Source organism: Ahaetulla prasina, chromosome 1, assembly GCF_028640845.1.
Source record: "Ahaetulla prasina isolate Xishuangbanna chromosome 1, ASM2864084v1, whole genome shotgun sequence".
Classification (NCBI taxonomy): Eukaryota; Metazoa; Chordata; class Lepidosauria; order Squamata; family Colubridae; genus Ahaetulla; species Ahaetulla prasina.
Genome location: NC_080539.1, coordinates 40,287,815 through 40,302,349, shown reverse-complemented (window position 1 = coordinate 40,302,349; position 14,535 = coordinate 40,287,815). Strand labels below are relative to the sequence as shown.

Genomic DNA, 14,535 nt, shown 5'->3' with positions numbered 1-14,535 from the left:
AACCATAGCAATTAGATAAAATTTTGCTAGGGCCAGACAAAAAAAAATATTACCCAAATTTATAAATACTTGCTAGAAGTAGAATTGGAAGAAGAAGTAGTGAAAGGATGTATGATTGCATGGGGTCAAAATATTAGACATAATATAAATTTATCAGATTGGGAGAAAATATGGAACAGAAATTATAAACTAACAAAATCAGCAGCATACAAAGAAAATGCATATAAAATGTTCTACAGGTGGCACCTGCTACCTTCAAGTCTAGCGAAAATGTATCCCAAAATGTCTCCCATATGCTGGAAATGTAAAAATAAAGAGGAAACATATTACCATATGTGGTGGTCCTGCCCCGAATCACGTAAATATTAATTAAAAATTAAAAAGTGGCTACAAGAAATCACGAATGAACAATTGGATCTAGAACCCGAACTTTTTTTATTGGGGATTTTTTAAAAAAAATTCTTGAAGAGTATAAAATATTTAATACTACATATATTAACTGCTGCTAGGATGGCCTTTGCTCAATGTTGGAAACAGCCATGTGTGCCCTCAGAGAGACTTATTATACAAAAGATTATGAATTGCGCAGAAATGGACAAACTAACTCTGAGTCTGAAGGATAAAGAGACATCAATATTTTATGGTATATGGGAACGGTGGTATGGATGGATGGAAAGGAGATAGGAATATTTAGTTACTAAGTATAATCAATAGATAAAATAAGAACACAAATATGTATAATTTAATGTTTGTCATTATTGCACGGATTACTGTTAGATGAAAAACACCACAAATAGCTGTTAAATGATATAAGCTTTTCTTTTTCCTTTTTTTTATGCTTTTAATGTAAAAAAGTTCAATAAAGTATATATATATACAGGACCACAGGGATCTACAATAGCCATAAATATGAAAAATGGTCATAAGTAACTTTTTTCAGTGCCGTTGTAACTTCAGTCACTAAATGAACTATTGTAAGTTGAGGACTACCTGTATAAAATGGGATTTGAAGAAAGTATAATATTTTTCTGCCGCTTCAGTCATTTGACATTAGGCAGCATATGTTTGTGTCCAACAATTATGTAGCTACAGTTATTTTTAAGTAAGAGAGAATACAAAAAGCCAATGCATATTCAATTATGGTTCTCCAGATGCTTGTGGCCACACTTACTGTTGTGCATATTTCACAATCTCCTCAGGGGCAGTGAATAACTTCTGGTCAGTTCTCTTTTTGACTCCTTGCTCTCTTTCCAGCTGCTGTATGCCTTGAATAATCTGCTGGGTGTGCTTCAAACCTACTTTGATGGCATGGCAGAAATCTTGTTGCAGGATGTTGTCTGCTGCAGCTTCCAACATAACTATTGAATAAAATTGAGAGGTAGTTAATCATTCCAATAGCTTTCAATATGAAATATACTAGCTATTAACAAAATTTCTAAGTAAAAGAAATAGCCAGCCTATATTATGTAATGAATTAAGATTGATTTAATACTCACACATATGAAGACTTAACTGCTTTGCTGTAAAGAAATCTATAAAGAAATCTATCCTATTTCACTTAGATTTTTCTGCTCTGGCTTGGAAACACTATGGTACTTTAGAACCTTCCTCAAATAACAAGTTAAACCAAGTCACTGGCAAACAGAAATAAACATCAGCAAAAAATACTTAAGTCCATACTTCAGATAGCTAGCTTCTTTGCAAGATTTTTCTGATTCAGAAGTATTAAGTATTTTATTTAATGAACCTATATGGCTGCCATCTTACAAATGCAACTCTGGGTGGCTAACAAAAACCAATAAATTAATAACAAAATTAGCAAAGAATAAACAAACAAAGAAATAACAAAATTAGCAAAGAATAAACAAACAAAATAAACAAAAATTAATTATGGGGATAATTAATCTTGAAAGACAATTGTAAAAAAAAGCACTAAGCTTACCAATCGTGACAAAAAAGTACTATTTGAAGAAGGCATTGGGATGAAACAGATTTAGCATCTTAAAAAAGTGTTTAAATCAGGTACACCAAAAAAGACTTTCAGAAGAAAAGTGACAAAATATCATAAAACATGTCTTTCTGGGCCAATTGTCAGGGTTGGGGGTGAGTAGCACATACAGTATTGTTTTTCTTCTTTCCCCAGTTGCTGGTTCCGGTCAGTTTTGATTGAAAACTAGAGATTCTGCCCTCAGCCCCTACACTGTGGGATGCCAAGACTCTCTTCACTCCTGTTCAACATCTACATGTAGCTGCTGAGAGAGGTTATTGGCAATCATGTGATAAGGCAGGAATGTCAAACTTGCAGCCTGCAGGCTGGTTCCGCTATGCGCTGGCCATGCCCATGCCCAGTTTAGCAAAGGGGAAAAAAGTTGTGATAAGTCATGTGATGACGCGAGTTTGACACCTTTGTGGTATCGTAGGTATGCTGATGATACCCAGCTGTAAATCTATACACATGGTGAAGTAAGCAATGCTATTGACAACCTGTTTTGGTACCTAGAGGATGTAGGGGTTTGGAAGGGGAACAAGCTTCAGCTCAATACTGGCAAGATTGAATGGGTGTGATGGAATGTGTCTACAAAGAGGAAGGAGCTGTGATGGACTACAATACAGGGACAATTTCCCAGGACAGAGGGAACAGAGAAACGGGGATGAGACAAGAGGCAATATAGCCCAGAGTTGGATCAGAGAAAGAGATTTAGGACAGTCACTCCCTAGAATTTCTAATTATTTCTTTAGTAGTATACGTTTAGTCTGGCAAGATTCTGTCTATATGGTATGAACAAATAAAGAACTGGACTTTTAGCTATATCGTTTTTGGGTTGAACTTGGCAACAGCTTTGGGTTTTGGGACCACAGGATCTGGGAATTTATCATGGATAGGGCTGTGCTACCTATAGAGCCAATGCACAATCTGGGGGTCTTTCTGGACTCATGACTACTGCTCAAGGAACAGGTTGCTGTCATAGCAAGAGGGCCTTTGTACAACTTTGGGTTGTGCACCAGCTGTGCCCATTCCTGGATTGGGGGGCCCTAGTCACTCATATCTTAGCTGCCTCCCACATTATTGTAACACATTCTACATGGGGCTGGCTTTGAAGAGCATCCAGAAATTTCCGATGGTGCAAAACACATCATACCCCTATTCTGCATAACAGTTCAAAATACACATTATTTCAATAATCTCATATAATTCTAATGTGGGATTATAATTTCCAAAAACAAAATTTTGTTTCTTTCCGTTTCTGGCAAAAAGTCCAAAAGTGGTTTCCATGTAGAAGTAAAATTCTTTTTTAATCAAAGCTAGGTAGTCCTTAATTTACCACAATTGGGACCAGAATTTCAGTTATAAATTGTGACAGTTGTAAATCAAGATATGTATATGACTGGACATGATTTTATGACTCTTTTTATGGTGGACACTAAGCAAATCATACCAGCTGTATGTCCAAATCATGTAATTGTTAAGTGAATCATGTGGTTGTAAAAGTTGTGAATGTAAGCTAGTTGCAAAGAGACCAAAATGTAGTTACGTGGCTGCAGGGGGGAAGGAGGTATTTTATGACCTCTAGAAGTGCTTTAGAGGCCATAAAGCAGTTCTGAGGCTGTCATAAATCCAAATGTTCATTAAAACCAGTCTCAAGTCAAGAATTACCTCTATACATATATCTGAACCACTTACCAATATGGCTCCGAGGGGCTCCAGAAACCACTAAATTCAAAGTACTAGAAGACATTTCTTTTCGAGTGGGATTAATAACAACTTCTCCATCAATCATTCCAACTCTTACAGCTCCTAAGAAGGTACTCCATAAATTAAGATATTCCATCAGTTATGCAAACCAAACAATAAAATCAATAATTTGTGAATCTTTTCAATGTTTTTGAACTACAAAAAATACAGCTTAGATAATACTGGTAATGTACTAATCAAATTTATTGTTTAGAAGAATTTGCTTTACTGAGCAAATATTTTAAAAGCTTTACCACAAAGACAATTCTCACACAGTGCTTATATCTAATTCAGCAAAGGAAGAAAAGGAAATAAGAGAAAATTTGTCTTTGCTTAAACTTGAGAGGATATTAGAACAACAGTGAACATAATGCGTGATAAATGCTACTTCCTTAGTGCATCTCTGGCACTTGTTTACAATCAGGTTATGATAATTTAGAATGGGGAAAAACAATCTCAAGTGCTAGGACTGGAAGCAGTCATGAACTTTTATTTTAACTCCCCAAATTTATATATCTATGTGTGTGTGTGTGTGTGTGTGTGTGTGTGTGTGTGTATTTTTAAAAAACTAAATAATAGTTTAAATTATCATCTGTACTTACCAATAGGTCCATTCCATGGAATGTCTGATAATGCAAGAGCTGCAGAAGCTAAAAAAGTAAGAATTATTGTTTGAAACTGCTTATGGTATTTCACTAAGTCTATGTATTCTAGAGGGGAAAAATATTTTAAAAATTCATTACCTGCATTAATTGCCTGCACCTCAGGACTGTAGGCATCATCTACTGCTAAAAGATTACAAATGATCTAAAACAAGAAAAACAAATAACACAGCTTTAGTTAACAGTAATTGAATACTAAATTGCAATAGCCTGGCAAATGGTTCAACACTGAGCAAGAATGTATCATGCCTCTTTGGTTGTTTAATGCATTTATGGGCAAATGTGTAAGGAATACTTGAAATGAGTTAGAGACATATTGTCTCTAACACAACTTTTGTATTAGTTGAAAACTCAAATGATGTCCAGAAAAATTATATAAATTGTAAAAAAATTAAAGCAACTAGAAGCATGGCAGAACATTCAGCAAAGATGGAGAAATGAGCAGATAATTTCAAGTACTCTTTCTTAGAGGAAACTCAAGTTTTACTAAATAGCGTTGATACTGTCCAAAACACAACAAACTAAGATAATATGCTGCATATTTTCATTCATATTATCAGGCTTATTTCTTCTTTCATTTTCTTGAAGTCCTTATGCTTTTATCAAATGGGAATCACATTAAAGAAAAATGCTCCTTTGAATTGAAGTTGGTTTGGGAATGCATTAACAATCCACTAAATTTCTAAAGTTTTAGAGCGCAATCTTTTCTTTAAAGAAAAGAAAATTGTTCCTTGCCAGAAACAAAAGCAGTTCAATAACAGAAAAACAAATTGGATTACATTACATTACTAAGTAGCTACTTAGCACCAATATTGCATTATTAACTAGACAGAAAATTAGATGTGACCAAAGTAGCCTACCTGTGTATCATAATAGTAGCCCGCTGGAAAAAGTGGTCGAATTGATCGATCTGTAAAATATAATATCTGAAGTTGTATAAAAAAACCCAGTAAATTAATTAATTTGAATATGCTCAGATCATCTATAAAGGTAACAACCTTGCAATATGGCTTTTATAATAAAAAAATTCTTATTTTAGTCAAACGTTTTCCAGAAATAGGTTTGTTGCATCTATTTTTATGATTCACTACAAGTAGTCCTTGATTTACAACCATTCATTTAATGACTGTCTGAAGTTACAGCGGCACTGAAAAAGTGATTTATGACCATTTCCCCCCACTTTGACCATTTCAGCATCCTTATGGTTACATGATCAAAATTTGACACTTGATAACTGGTACCTTTTGCAACTTTCCGACAAGCAAAATCAATGGTGAAACCAGATTCACTTATTTTAGGCTCAGCTATGGTCTTAAGTCAAGGACTACAGGTACCTCACTTAAAGATAAGGAGCTGCTTGTCTTTTCTTGTTGACAGAAACTAATAGTCGTTCAATGATATTTCTTGAAAATTTAACTGTTGGTGGATTTTTAAGAGCTTTCTCAATTGGTTATTCACTGATTTATTGTTCTAATATTTTAATGTTTTATATTCATATTTTTATCTAGTTACCTAGAGTCATTTGATGGTGAGATGGGCAGCATATTAAATTTAATAAATAAACTTACAATAATGAATTTTCAGAAGCCAATATCACGTTTATTAAAATAGCATATTATTTCTTTGTTTTTTGTGCAGACTATTGTTAAATAGCAAAATAAGCACCCATATAAAAATAAGATTTTGGGCACTATATCTCCCAGAATCCTTTGGTTATGCTGATTTACATTGATGGAATCTGAATCTAAAATATCTGAAAACCCATCGTACTATTTCTGTAATAAGAAAATAGCAAAAACAAAATGAGCACTATCAATAATAACATAGATCAATCCCAAGAATTTTTTTATTTTTCCTTTGTTTTTATTTATTTGTTTTTATTTATTTCTTTTGCTACAACAGTATATTCATAAGCATGAAAATAACTAAATAAGCATATATATAAGCATAAGTATGTAATAACTATATTAATTGGATATAATGAAAGGAAACAATAGGACAGGAACGGTAGGCACGTTTGTGCTCTTATGCACGCCCCTTACAGACCTCTTAGGAATGGGGTGAGGTCAATAGTAGACAGTTTTTGGTTAAAGCTTTGGGGATTTTGAGAAGAGACCACAGAGTCAGGTAGCGTATTCCAAGCATTAACAATTCTATTACTGAAGTCATATTTTCTGCAATCAAGATTGAAACGGTTAATATTAAGTTTAAATCTATTGTTTATTCTTGTATTGTTGTGATTGAAGCTGAAGTAGTCTTTAACAGGAAGGACATTGCAATAGATGAATCTATGAGTTAAACACAGGTCCTGTCGAAGGCGGCAGAGTTTTAAGTTTTTTAAACCCAAGATTTCAAGTATGGTGGCATAAGGTATTTTGTTGTATTCAGAGGAGTGGAGAACTCTTCTTGTAAAATATTTCTGGACACGTACAATTGTATTGATGTCTGAAATGTGGTATGGGTTCCAGAGAGGCGAGCTGTATTCAAGAATTGGTCTAGCAAATGTTTTATAAGCTCTGGTTAGTAGTGTAATGTTTCTGGAGAAGAAGCTACATAAGATTAGGTTTACAACTCTTAAAGCCTTTTTTGCGATGTAGTTGCAGTGGGCTTTGGCACTTAGATCACTGAATATGACAACTCCAAGGTCTTTAACAAGGTGGGGGGTCATCTGTAAGGTAATGTCCATCGAGTTTGTATTTAGTGTTTATTTAGTTTAGTTTTTATTATTATTATTATTATTATTATTATTATTATTATTATTATTATTATTATTATTATTTATTAGTTTAGTGTTTAGTTTAGGTTGTATTTAGAGTTTGTATTCCTCAAATTTAAATCATAGTTCTGCTATTAACCAAGACTCCACTATCACTCCCTCCCAAAAACAAAAACAACAACAACAAAAACCCAACCCAAAGGAAAAAGGTTTTGATTTCCTATGAATAATGTATCTATTTTGCCCATATTAAATATCAGGTTATTTAATTCACAAAATTGTTTCTAGATGCTAGCTGAAGAATTCCACTGGAAAGAATGAAAAGACAATATGGAATAAGGCTCATTATCACTTCTGTTAGATGGCTTCAATGTACATTTTCATTAGGTACAGAAAAGCATAAAGAATATAATACAGGTAGTCCTTGACTTACACCCACAATTGGGACCAGAATCTTGGTCATTAAGCAAAGTGGTTGTTAAAACAAAACATCATGCGACTGCTTTGCTCAATGACTTCAATCCCAGCAGTGGTTGTTAAACAATCTTGTGGGTTGATAAGCATATGGAGACCCAAGTTAGGAGTGCAGGATGGCCCAGGTGAGTGGGGAACACTCTGGGAGGGTAGCTGCAGGCTGTGCAGGACTTGTTTCTCTAGTCTGGCACTGAAAATCCTGTTTGCAGTATTTTCAGTGTCAGAGCAGAGATGCATCACACATACTGTGCCTCACACATCTTCCTAAGGCAGCCCATGCTCCATACCTCATTGCTGCTTGCTCAACCTTCACATACGCGCCTGCTTAGGAGCAACAGGAATTTGCTAGAATAGTTTGCCAATGCCTCATGTCCCAGCAAAGAAGCATGGGGGTGGTGGTGTTTATTTTTTCCAAATGTCCGTTGTTGCTACATATTGGCAACTTCTTCCACCTCCCTTCCAAGGAGCAGCATGTGTACTTTTAGCATGGCAGGCAGGAAAGGCACAACAGAATAGGAGGGAGCCCAAGAGGAAAAGAGAAATAAAGTTCCCTCTTCCTTCTCCTCTGAATGAATTAGTTTGTTCTGACCATCACCTACCAAACCTTACAGTAGAAAACAATTTAGACATCCATCCATAAGCACTTTTCTAAAACATATATAGCTCTCTTGAACAGATGCCTCAATGCTACATTAAATACAGAATAAGTGTATAATTTATTGATCAGATTTATATGGCCATTTCACAAGAGATATAATTAACTGAATATGATCCAATTCAGAACTCTCTCTACTATTTGTCTTTTAAAGAAAACCAGGATTTATTTGATGTTTATACTGCATACCTATTAATCTGCTTGTAAGAATTTCATGATCTGTAGTACCCAGTTCTCTTCTCAAGTAATTGGTAGGTATTCTTCCAACAGCAGCACCCTTTTGCCGATAGTCAACCTAAGGTAAGAAGCAGCATTTTGTTTTGAATTTTTAAGCCAAGGTGACATTTTATATAATGAATCAGGAATAAACATTCCAGTTTATCTGGTCTATTCAGAACTATGAAATATTTTTCAATACAGCATCTTAAAATCTTACTATTTTGACAAATGTTCTGCATTATGACCAAAAGTTAAACAAAGTAGTCCTCGACTTACAACAATTCCTTTAGTGACTATTTGAAGTTGCAACTACACTGAAAAAAGTAAGCTATGACCATTTTTCACACTTATGACCATTGCAGCATCCTCATGATCACATGATTTACATTTGAATATTTGACAAGTAGTTCATATTTATGAGAGTTGTCATTTCCAGAAATCATGTAATCCCTTTTTGTGACCTGAAGACAAGCAAAGTCAATGAGGAAGCCAGTTTCACTTAACAATCATGGCAAAAAAGTCATAAAATGAGAAAAAACTCACTTAAGAAATTTCTCACTTAAGAAATTTCTCTCTTAGCAACATAAATTTTGGGCTCAATTGTGATTGTAAATTGAGGATTATCTGTAGAATTATGCTTGGCATACAATATTTTAGAATTGTTTATTGAAATACATACCACCAAAGGCAGGAACTGAGATTGAGCAGCTTTTGTTTTACTGACCGCTGTCACCATCACTGCTGTATCACCTAACTTAATTTAAACATACAAAAAACAGAGGAAACAGAGATGAATCATGCTAGTTCTATTCATAGTATTCATTACATTTTTAAGAATAAAAATTGAGGGGAGAAACCAGCCCACAAACCTCTCAATGGTATGACCAAAATTATTTCACAGTGAAGTGAATACCTTAACCACAGCACAACCATCAGCAAATCTGGCTAGTTTTCCTGAAGATATTTCCAATTTCCTAGAAAAGGAAGAACATAAACATGTTTAGGGTTTAGTTAATCTTAGAATTTTTTCACTTCAATCCAACATTTTCCAATGGCATCCAATATAGAAAATATTGGATGCCACAGAGAATTTAAGAGCTGCGGTAGCGCAGTGGTTAGAATGCAGTACTGCAGACTACTTCCGCTGATTGCTGGCTGATTGCCTGCAATTTGGCAGTTCGAATCTCACCAGGCTCAAGGTTGACTCATCCTTTCAAGATGGGCAAAATGAGGACCCAGATTATTGGGGGCAATAAATAGGCTGACTCTCTAAATGGTTTAGAGTGGGCTGTAAAGCACTGTGAAGCGGTATATAAATCTAAATGCTATTGCTATTTCAAAGTGACAGGATAAAATATATTGTGTTCCAATCCAGCCATAAGTAATTTTGCATAAGCGATAAACAACAACATCAACACCACCACAAACAGCCCAGGGAGGAAGTCAACCTGCACGTGGTCAGAACTACTTGAGATACTCCGAAACTTAACTATGCTTTGGAAAGATTCTCCAGGGGTTTTATCATCCCCGCGCATATTTCCCTCCTGGGAGGAAAAAGAGACCCCCTCCCTTGATAAGGAGGCAAGCCTTCCTCTCTTTCCTTCTTACTTGCTTCCAACATCCACAGTCGTTACTACAGAGGTGGCAGGAGAGCTATTAAAGCCTGTGGTCGAACTCAGCCGCATAAGGCGAAGGCAGCCGGGGCTTCTCAACCGAAGACCCATAGGCCCCACTTCGCGGGAGGCCGCTATCACAGCACTCCCCACCGACTTCGTCCTCCATCTCAGCCACGAGCAAGCAGCACAGCAAGCAGCCATTAACGCTAAGAATCACCCGGCACGGCGCTTGCTTCACATTAAGATACAGCTGATTGGCTCTGCGCAACAAACGCGGTCGCCATTGGCTGTTGAGGCACGCATGTGCGGGTTAGGTGGAGTAGCTGAGGAATGGAAAGAAAGGGACAAACGGAGGCGGGCGCTTCCCTCGGTTCACTTTCGATTCCCAAAAGGAAGGAAGAACGGCGCAGAAGTGGTCGCTCGCCCTCTAGCGGTGGGAGTTTCCTCTCATTTTTAAAAGTTTCTAGTACTCGAGCAAATCCCTCTTCCGCTTTTCCTCTTCCGAGGAGGCTTGACAGAATGCGAGTTGGAGCCTTTTTGAGTAACATTTTAGGTTGGAAGACAGGATTGAGCTACCTGGCACCTCTAAATCAGGGGTCTCCAACCTTGGCAACTTTAAGCCTGGTGGACTTCAACTCCCAGAATTCGCCAGCCAGCAGAATTCTGGGAGTTGAAGTCTACCAGGCTTAAAGTTGCCAAGGTTGGAGATCCCTGCTCTAAATGAACCCTGACTTAGATATTGAGACGAGGTGTGTGAGAGATTTTAGAAGTGATTTGCTTCCAAGCACCTGATCTCAATATCTAAGCCAGGGTTCATTTAGAGGTGCCAGGTAGCTCAATCCCGTCTTCCAACCTAAAATGTTACTCAGAAAGGCTCCAAATGCGGATGAGAGAAAGTGATTTTAGAAGTGATTTGTTTTTGTCTGTTTCCTAGGGTTGATATCTTCCTAGATACCAGACACCTGGTAGCAAATTGCTTTAGCTGGGCAGCTGTGATGGAGGGACCTGTCTTGGGAAAAGGATCAGTTCATTCAGCACTGGAAGACAGCTGAGTGACTTTGGGCCGGGCACTCTCTCTCAGCCCTAAAAAGCAGACAAAGACAAATCACTTCTAAAACCTTTCTCTCTCATTTTTATATATTGTCTGCTTCCTAGGGCTGAGAGAGAGAGTGACTGGCCCTTTATGCCTGAAGCAGGATTAGAATTCAACCCCTCTATATGGCTCATTTGGAGAGACTTGTTATTCATGCTCAGGTAGCAGAATAATTCAGACAAAAGCATAATGAAAACTTTCTGGAGTTTCAGATATAATTGGATTAGTACAAGCAAATTATAGTTCATTATAGGTGCTCCATTTGTCATTATGTGTATCCTGAATTAGCTATGTTTTTATTGTACATAAAACTAATAATATAGAATCATATGGCTGGAGTAGACTTTGGAAATCTAGACCAATCTGCTGCCCAAGGCAGGAATCTTTATACCATCCTGATAAGTTACCTTCTTCATTTCATGTTCTTAGGCCTTACAGTTACATTTTGTTCTCTGATATTTCCAACTTTAGCATTCCAGTTTCAGACCACAAACAACACCTCATGCTTGGATATTCTGTTGATTTCAGACTGAACTTGACCATTATGCCTCTCAACTTCTTTTGCATCAGGGTTGGAGCATAATCATCATTGTATAATCACCATATTCAAGAATTGTCTGTGGCATTTAATGGGTATTGTTCAATCATTGACTGTATTGTACTCAAGTGTTATCTTTGCTATATGTTTTCTGATTATGAAAGCAATGACATTCCTTTATTTTTTTGTCCTGAATAGTAATAAAGCTATCTTCTGATTGAACATGTCCAATTCCAGGCCATTTTAATTCACTGATGTTTATGATGTCAATAGATAGTTGATTAATTTCATCTTTCACTGAACTACATTCATGCTAAGAGCATTAGTAGTTCAAAAGACAATCAGCTCTTCTTCAGAAGTACATTAAGCAAAGTCTGACCCGATAGGCCCATCATCTGGCACTAGATCAGGGCTGTCAAACTTGCGATCCACAGGCTGGATACGTCACACGCAGGCCAGACCCCTGCCCGGTTTAGCGAAGGGTGGGGGGGAAGACACAATACGTAATATGACGCTGCCATGATGATGCAAGTTTGACACCCCTGCACTAGATTGTCAGACACTTTGCATAGCCTATCCAGGAAGACTAGTTAAAAAAATTACAAGCCTTAAAGATCTTGGTTAGTCTAACCTCAACATCCCTTAGTTGGCAGTAAGAGACGTAAAGTCTTTAATCTTGTATTACTCGTTGCATGTGATGGATTGCAAATTGTTTTAGGATAGGGGCGTGCATAAGAGCACAATAGTGCCTACCGTTCCTGTCCTATTGTTCTCTTCATTACAGTATTATATGCATACTTTTACTTATACTTTTACTTATATATACTTTTTCTTTCATGATGAATTATTGTTTATGTTGATGATTGTATATACTGTTGTGACAAAATAAAAAAAAAATACAGTGGCTTACTATTGCTTTCTCCAGCACAATATCAAATGATGCTTTTGCTGATGTTGCTGAAAAGATTACCTGCTTCCAGCATCTTCCTGTATCATTGCTGCCTGACATGGGTGCTTGTGGGATGACCTTCGCACCCTGAGTGATTTTGCTGGGAGTATATTCTCTTAACATACATTTCACTCATCCCTTCCAAGAACATCCCTCTGATACAATGAGGCAACATAGCAAAACATGGGCGGGGGGGGGGCGATTAAATCATAGTGGATATTAAAATAACACATCACCTTGCAAATCCTTTTAAAATACAAGTCTACTCTAAAACAAATCCCACTGAGTTTACTGTGATTTATTACAGTATTCCCAGGTAAGTATCTGTTTGCTTGTTATGTTTAACAGACACATCGGAAGGAAAAGTTCTTCTGTGTAATTTTGCCACCTCTTCTTAATCTCTTCTGCCTCTGTTAGGTCCCTGCCACTCACTGCACTGAGGTACTACTTCTTTCCAATCACATCAACCTATTCCATCAAGTCCAACAAGAGGGGCATGTAATGGGTCCCATCAACCAGGGAGTATCATCTGGTGGGGCCCAGGAAGAGAAGCTTTTCTGTCATAGCAGCTGCTCTGCGGAACATCACCCCACCTCCCCCAGAGAACAGATCAGCCCTAAATTTTGCAAGGTTTTTGCCAATGGGCTGCAGACATAGGAGCATGGTAGAGTTGGTATAGTGGCTATATTGACTGTTATGGATAGATATGATCATTTTGTTCATAAGACTATGAATTTTGTTATATGATTTTATATGGTTTTACATTGTATTGTTGTTTTTATGCTGTTTTTAATTGTGAGTTACCAACAGCCTTATATTAAGATGGGTAGCTATATAAATTTAATAAATCAATAAAAACCTGCAATAATTGACATCACATGCATAAAACCAAACCCAATAAGACCATGATATATAAAAACATCTAGATATAATTATTACCCACAGCCCCTGTGACTAAACTTCAGCTTTTGGGATCAGCTGAAGTTTTGAAACCGCAGCTCCCATCCCTCTCAGCAGTGAATGGCATGGGACCGGGATATTTACGGGACCGCCTGCTGCCACCAGTAGCCTCCCATCAACCTGTGCGCTCTTACAGGGAGGGCCTCCTTAGGGTGGCATCGGCCAAACTGTCGGCTGGCGGCCCCTAGGGGAAGAGCGTTCTCTGTGGGGGCTCCTGCCCTGTGAAATGAACTACCCGTGGGGCTACACTTACTCCCTGATCTTCGGACCTTTAAGCGCGAGCTTAAGACTTTTTTCTTTCATCAAGCAGGGCTGGCCTAATGATAAATTTTAATTGAGGGTTTTTTAGTGGGGTTTTTAGTGGGATTATTCTACTTTATAATTTTATCTATGCATTTTAAATATTCAGCTCATGGAATCAGATTTTTAATTACATATTGTATTTTAATTTTTTGTATATGTGTTTTATCTATGCTGTACACCGCCCTGAGTCTTCGGAGAAGGGCGGTATAAAAAAATTGAACAATAAATAAATAAATAAATACAGCCAATTGAATACACCTCCTTCTGAGATCCTATTATGGGATAGAGTTTTGCATCCAACCAAGGAACAAAAGCACCCCTCCAAGTGACACCTGATGATCAATAAGTGACATTTGTTGGATAGGGAAGCTTTTTTAATTGCACTCTTGTTTAAGTAAAATCAATGAGATCACATCAGTGTCCTCTGCTGGGTTTTTTTTGGTATGTTTAATTAGATCTACCCAGAGAAGAAAAAAAAAAATACTTCTGCACCTAGATTGTCTGTCTGTTCATTATATTCTGCTGTCTTCAGGGATTTAAAAAAACATATAAATAGGTTGTCTGGGTTAATGGAGATTAGAAGAAGAGGGGGATAAGTAAAGACAGAAAAGTATGGT

General features: G+C 37.0%; 1 protein-coding gene across 3 annotated transcripts in view; it reads right to left on the bottom strand.

Annotated features, from left to right (window-relative positions):
* PNPT1 (polyribonucleotide nucleotidyltransferase 1) overlaps positions 1-10,389 on the bottom strand; it is a 37,533-nt gene extending 27,144 nt beyond the window's left edge. Inside the window, exons 1-9 of one of the 3 annotated variants that reach the window (XM_058164911.1) lie at positions 10,068-10,389; positions 9,373-9,433; positions 9,139-9,213; positions 8,430-8,535; positions 5,256-5,305; positions 4,477-4,540; positions 4,336-4,383; positions 3,683-3,796; positions 1,172-1,358 (exon numbers count right to left, since the gene is read on the bottom strand). In XM_058164911.1, the coding sequence (XP_058020894.1) occupies positions 1,172-1,358; positions 3,683-3,796; positions 4,336-4,383; positions 4,477-4,540; positions 5,256-5,305; positions 8,430-8,535; positions 9,139-9,213; positions 9,373-9,433; positions 10,068-10,276 (914 nt within the window). In that variant the 5' untranslated portion in view covers positions 10,277-10,389. Of the gene's footprint in view, positions 1-1,171; positions 1,359-3,682; positions 3,797-4,335; positions 4,384-4,476; positions 4,541-5,255; positions 5,306-8,429; positions 8,536-9,138; positions 9,214-9,328; positions 9,434-10,067 lie in introns of all 3 variants that reach the window. The other 2 variants (XM_058164912.1, XM_058164913.1) reach the window with 2 other exon arrangements.
* Positions 10,390-14,535: the final 4,146 nt, after the last annotated feature.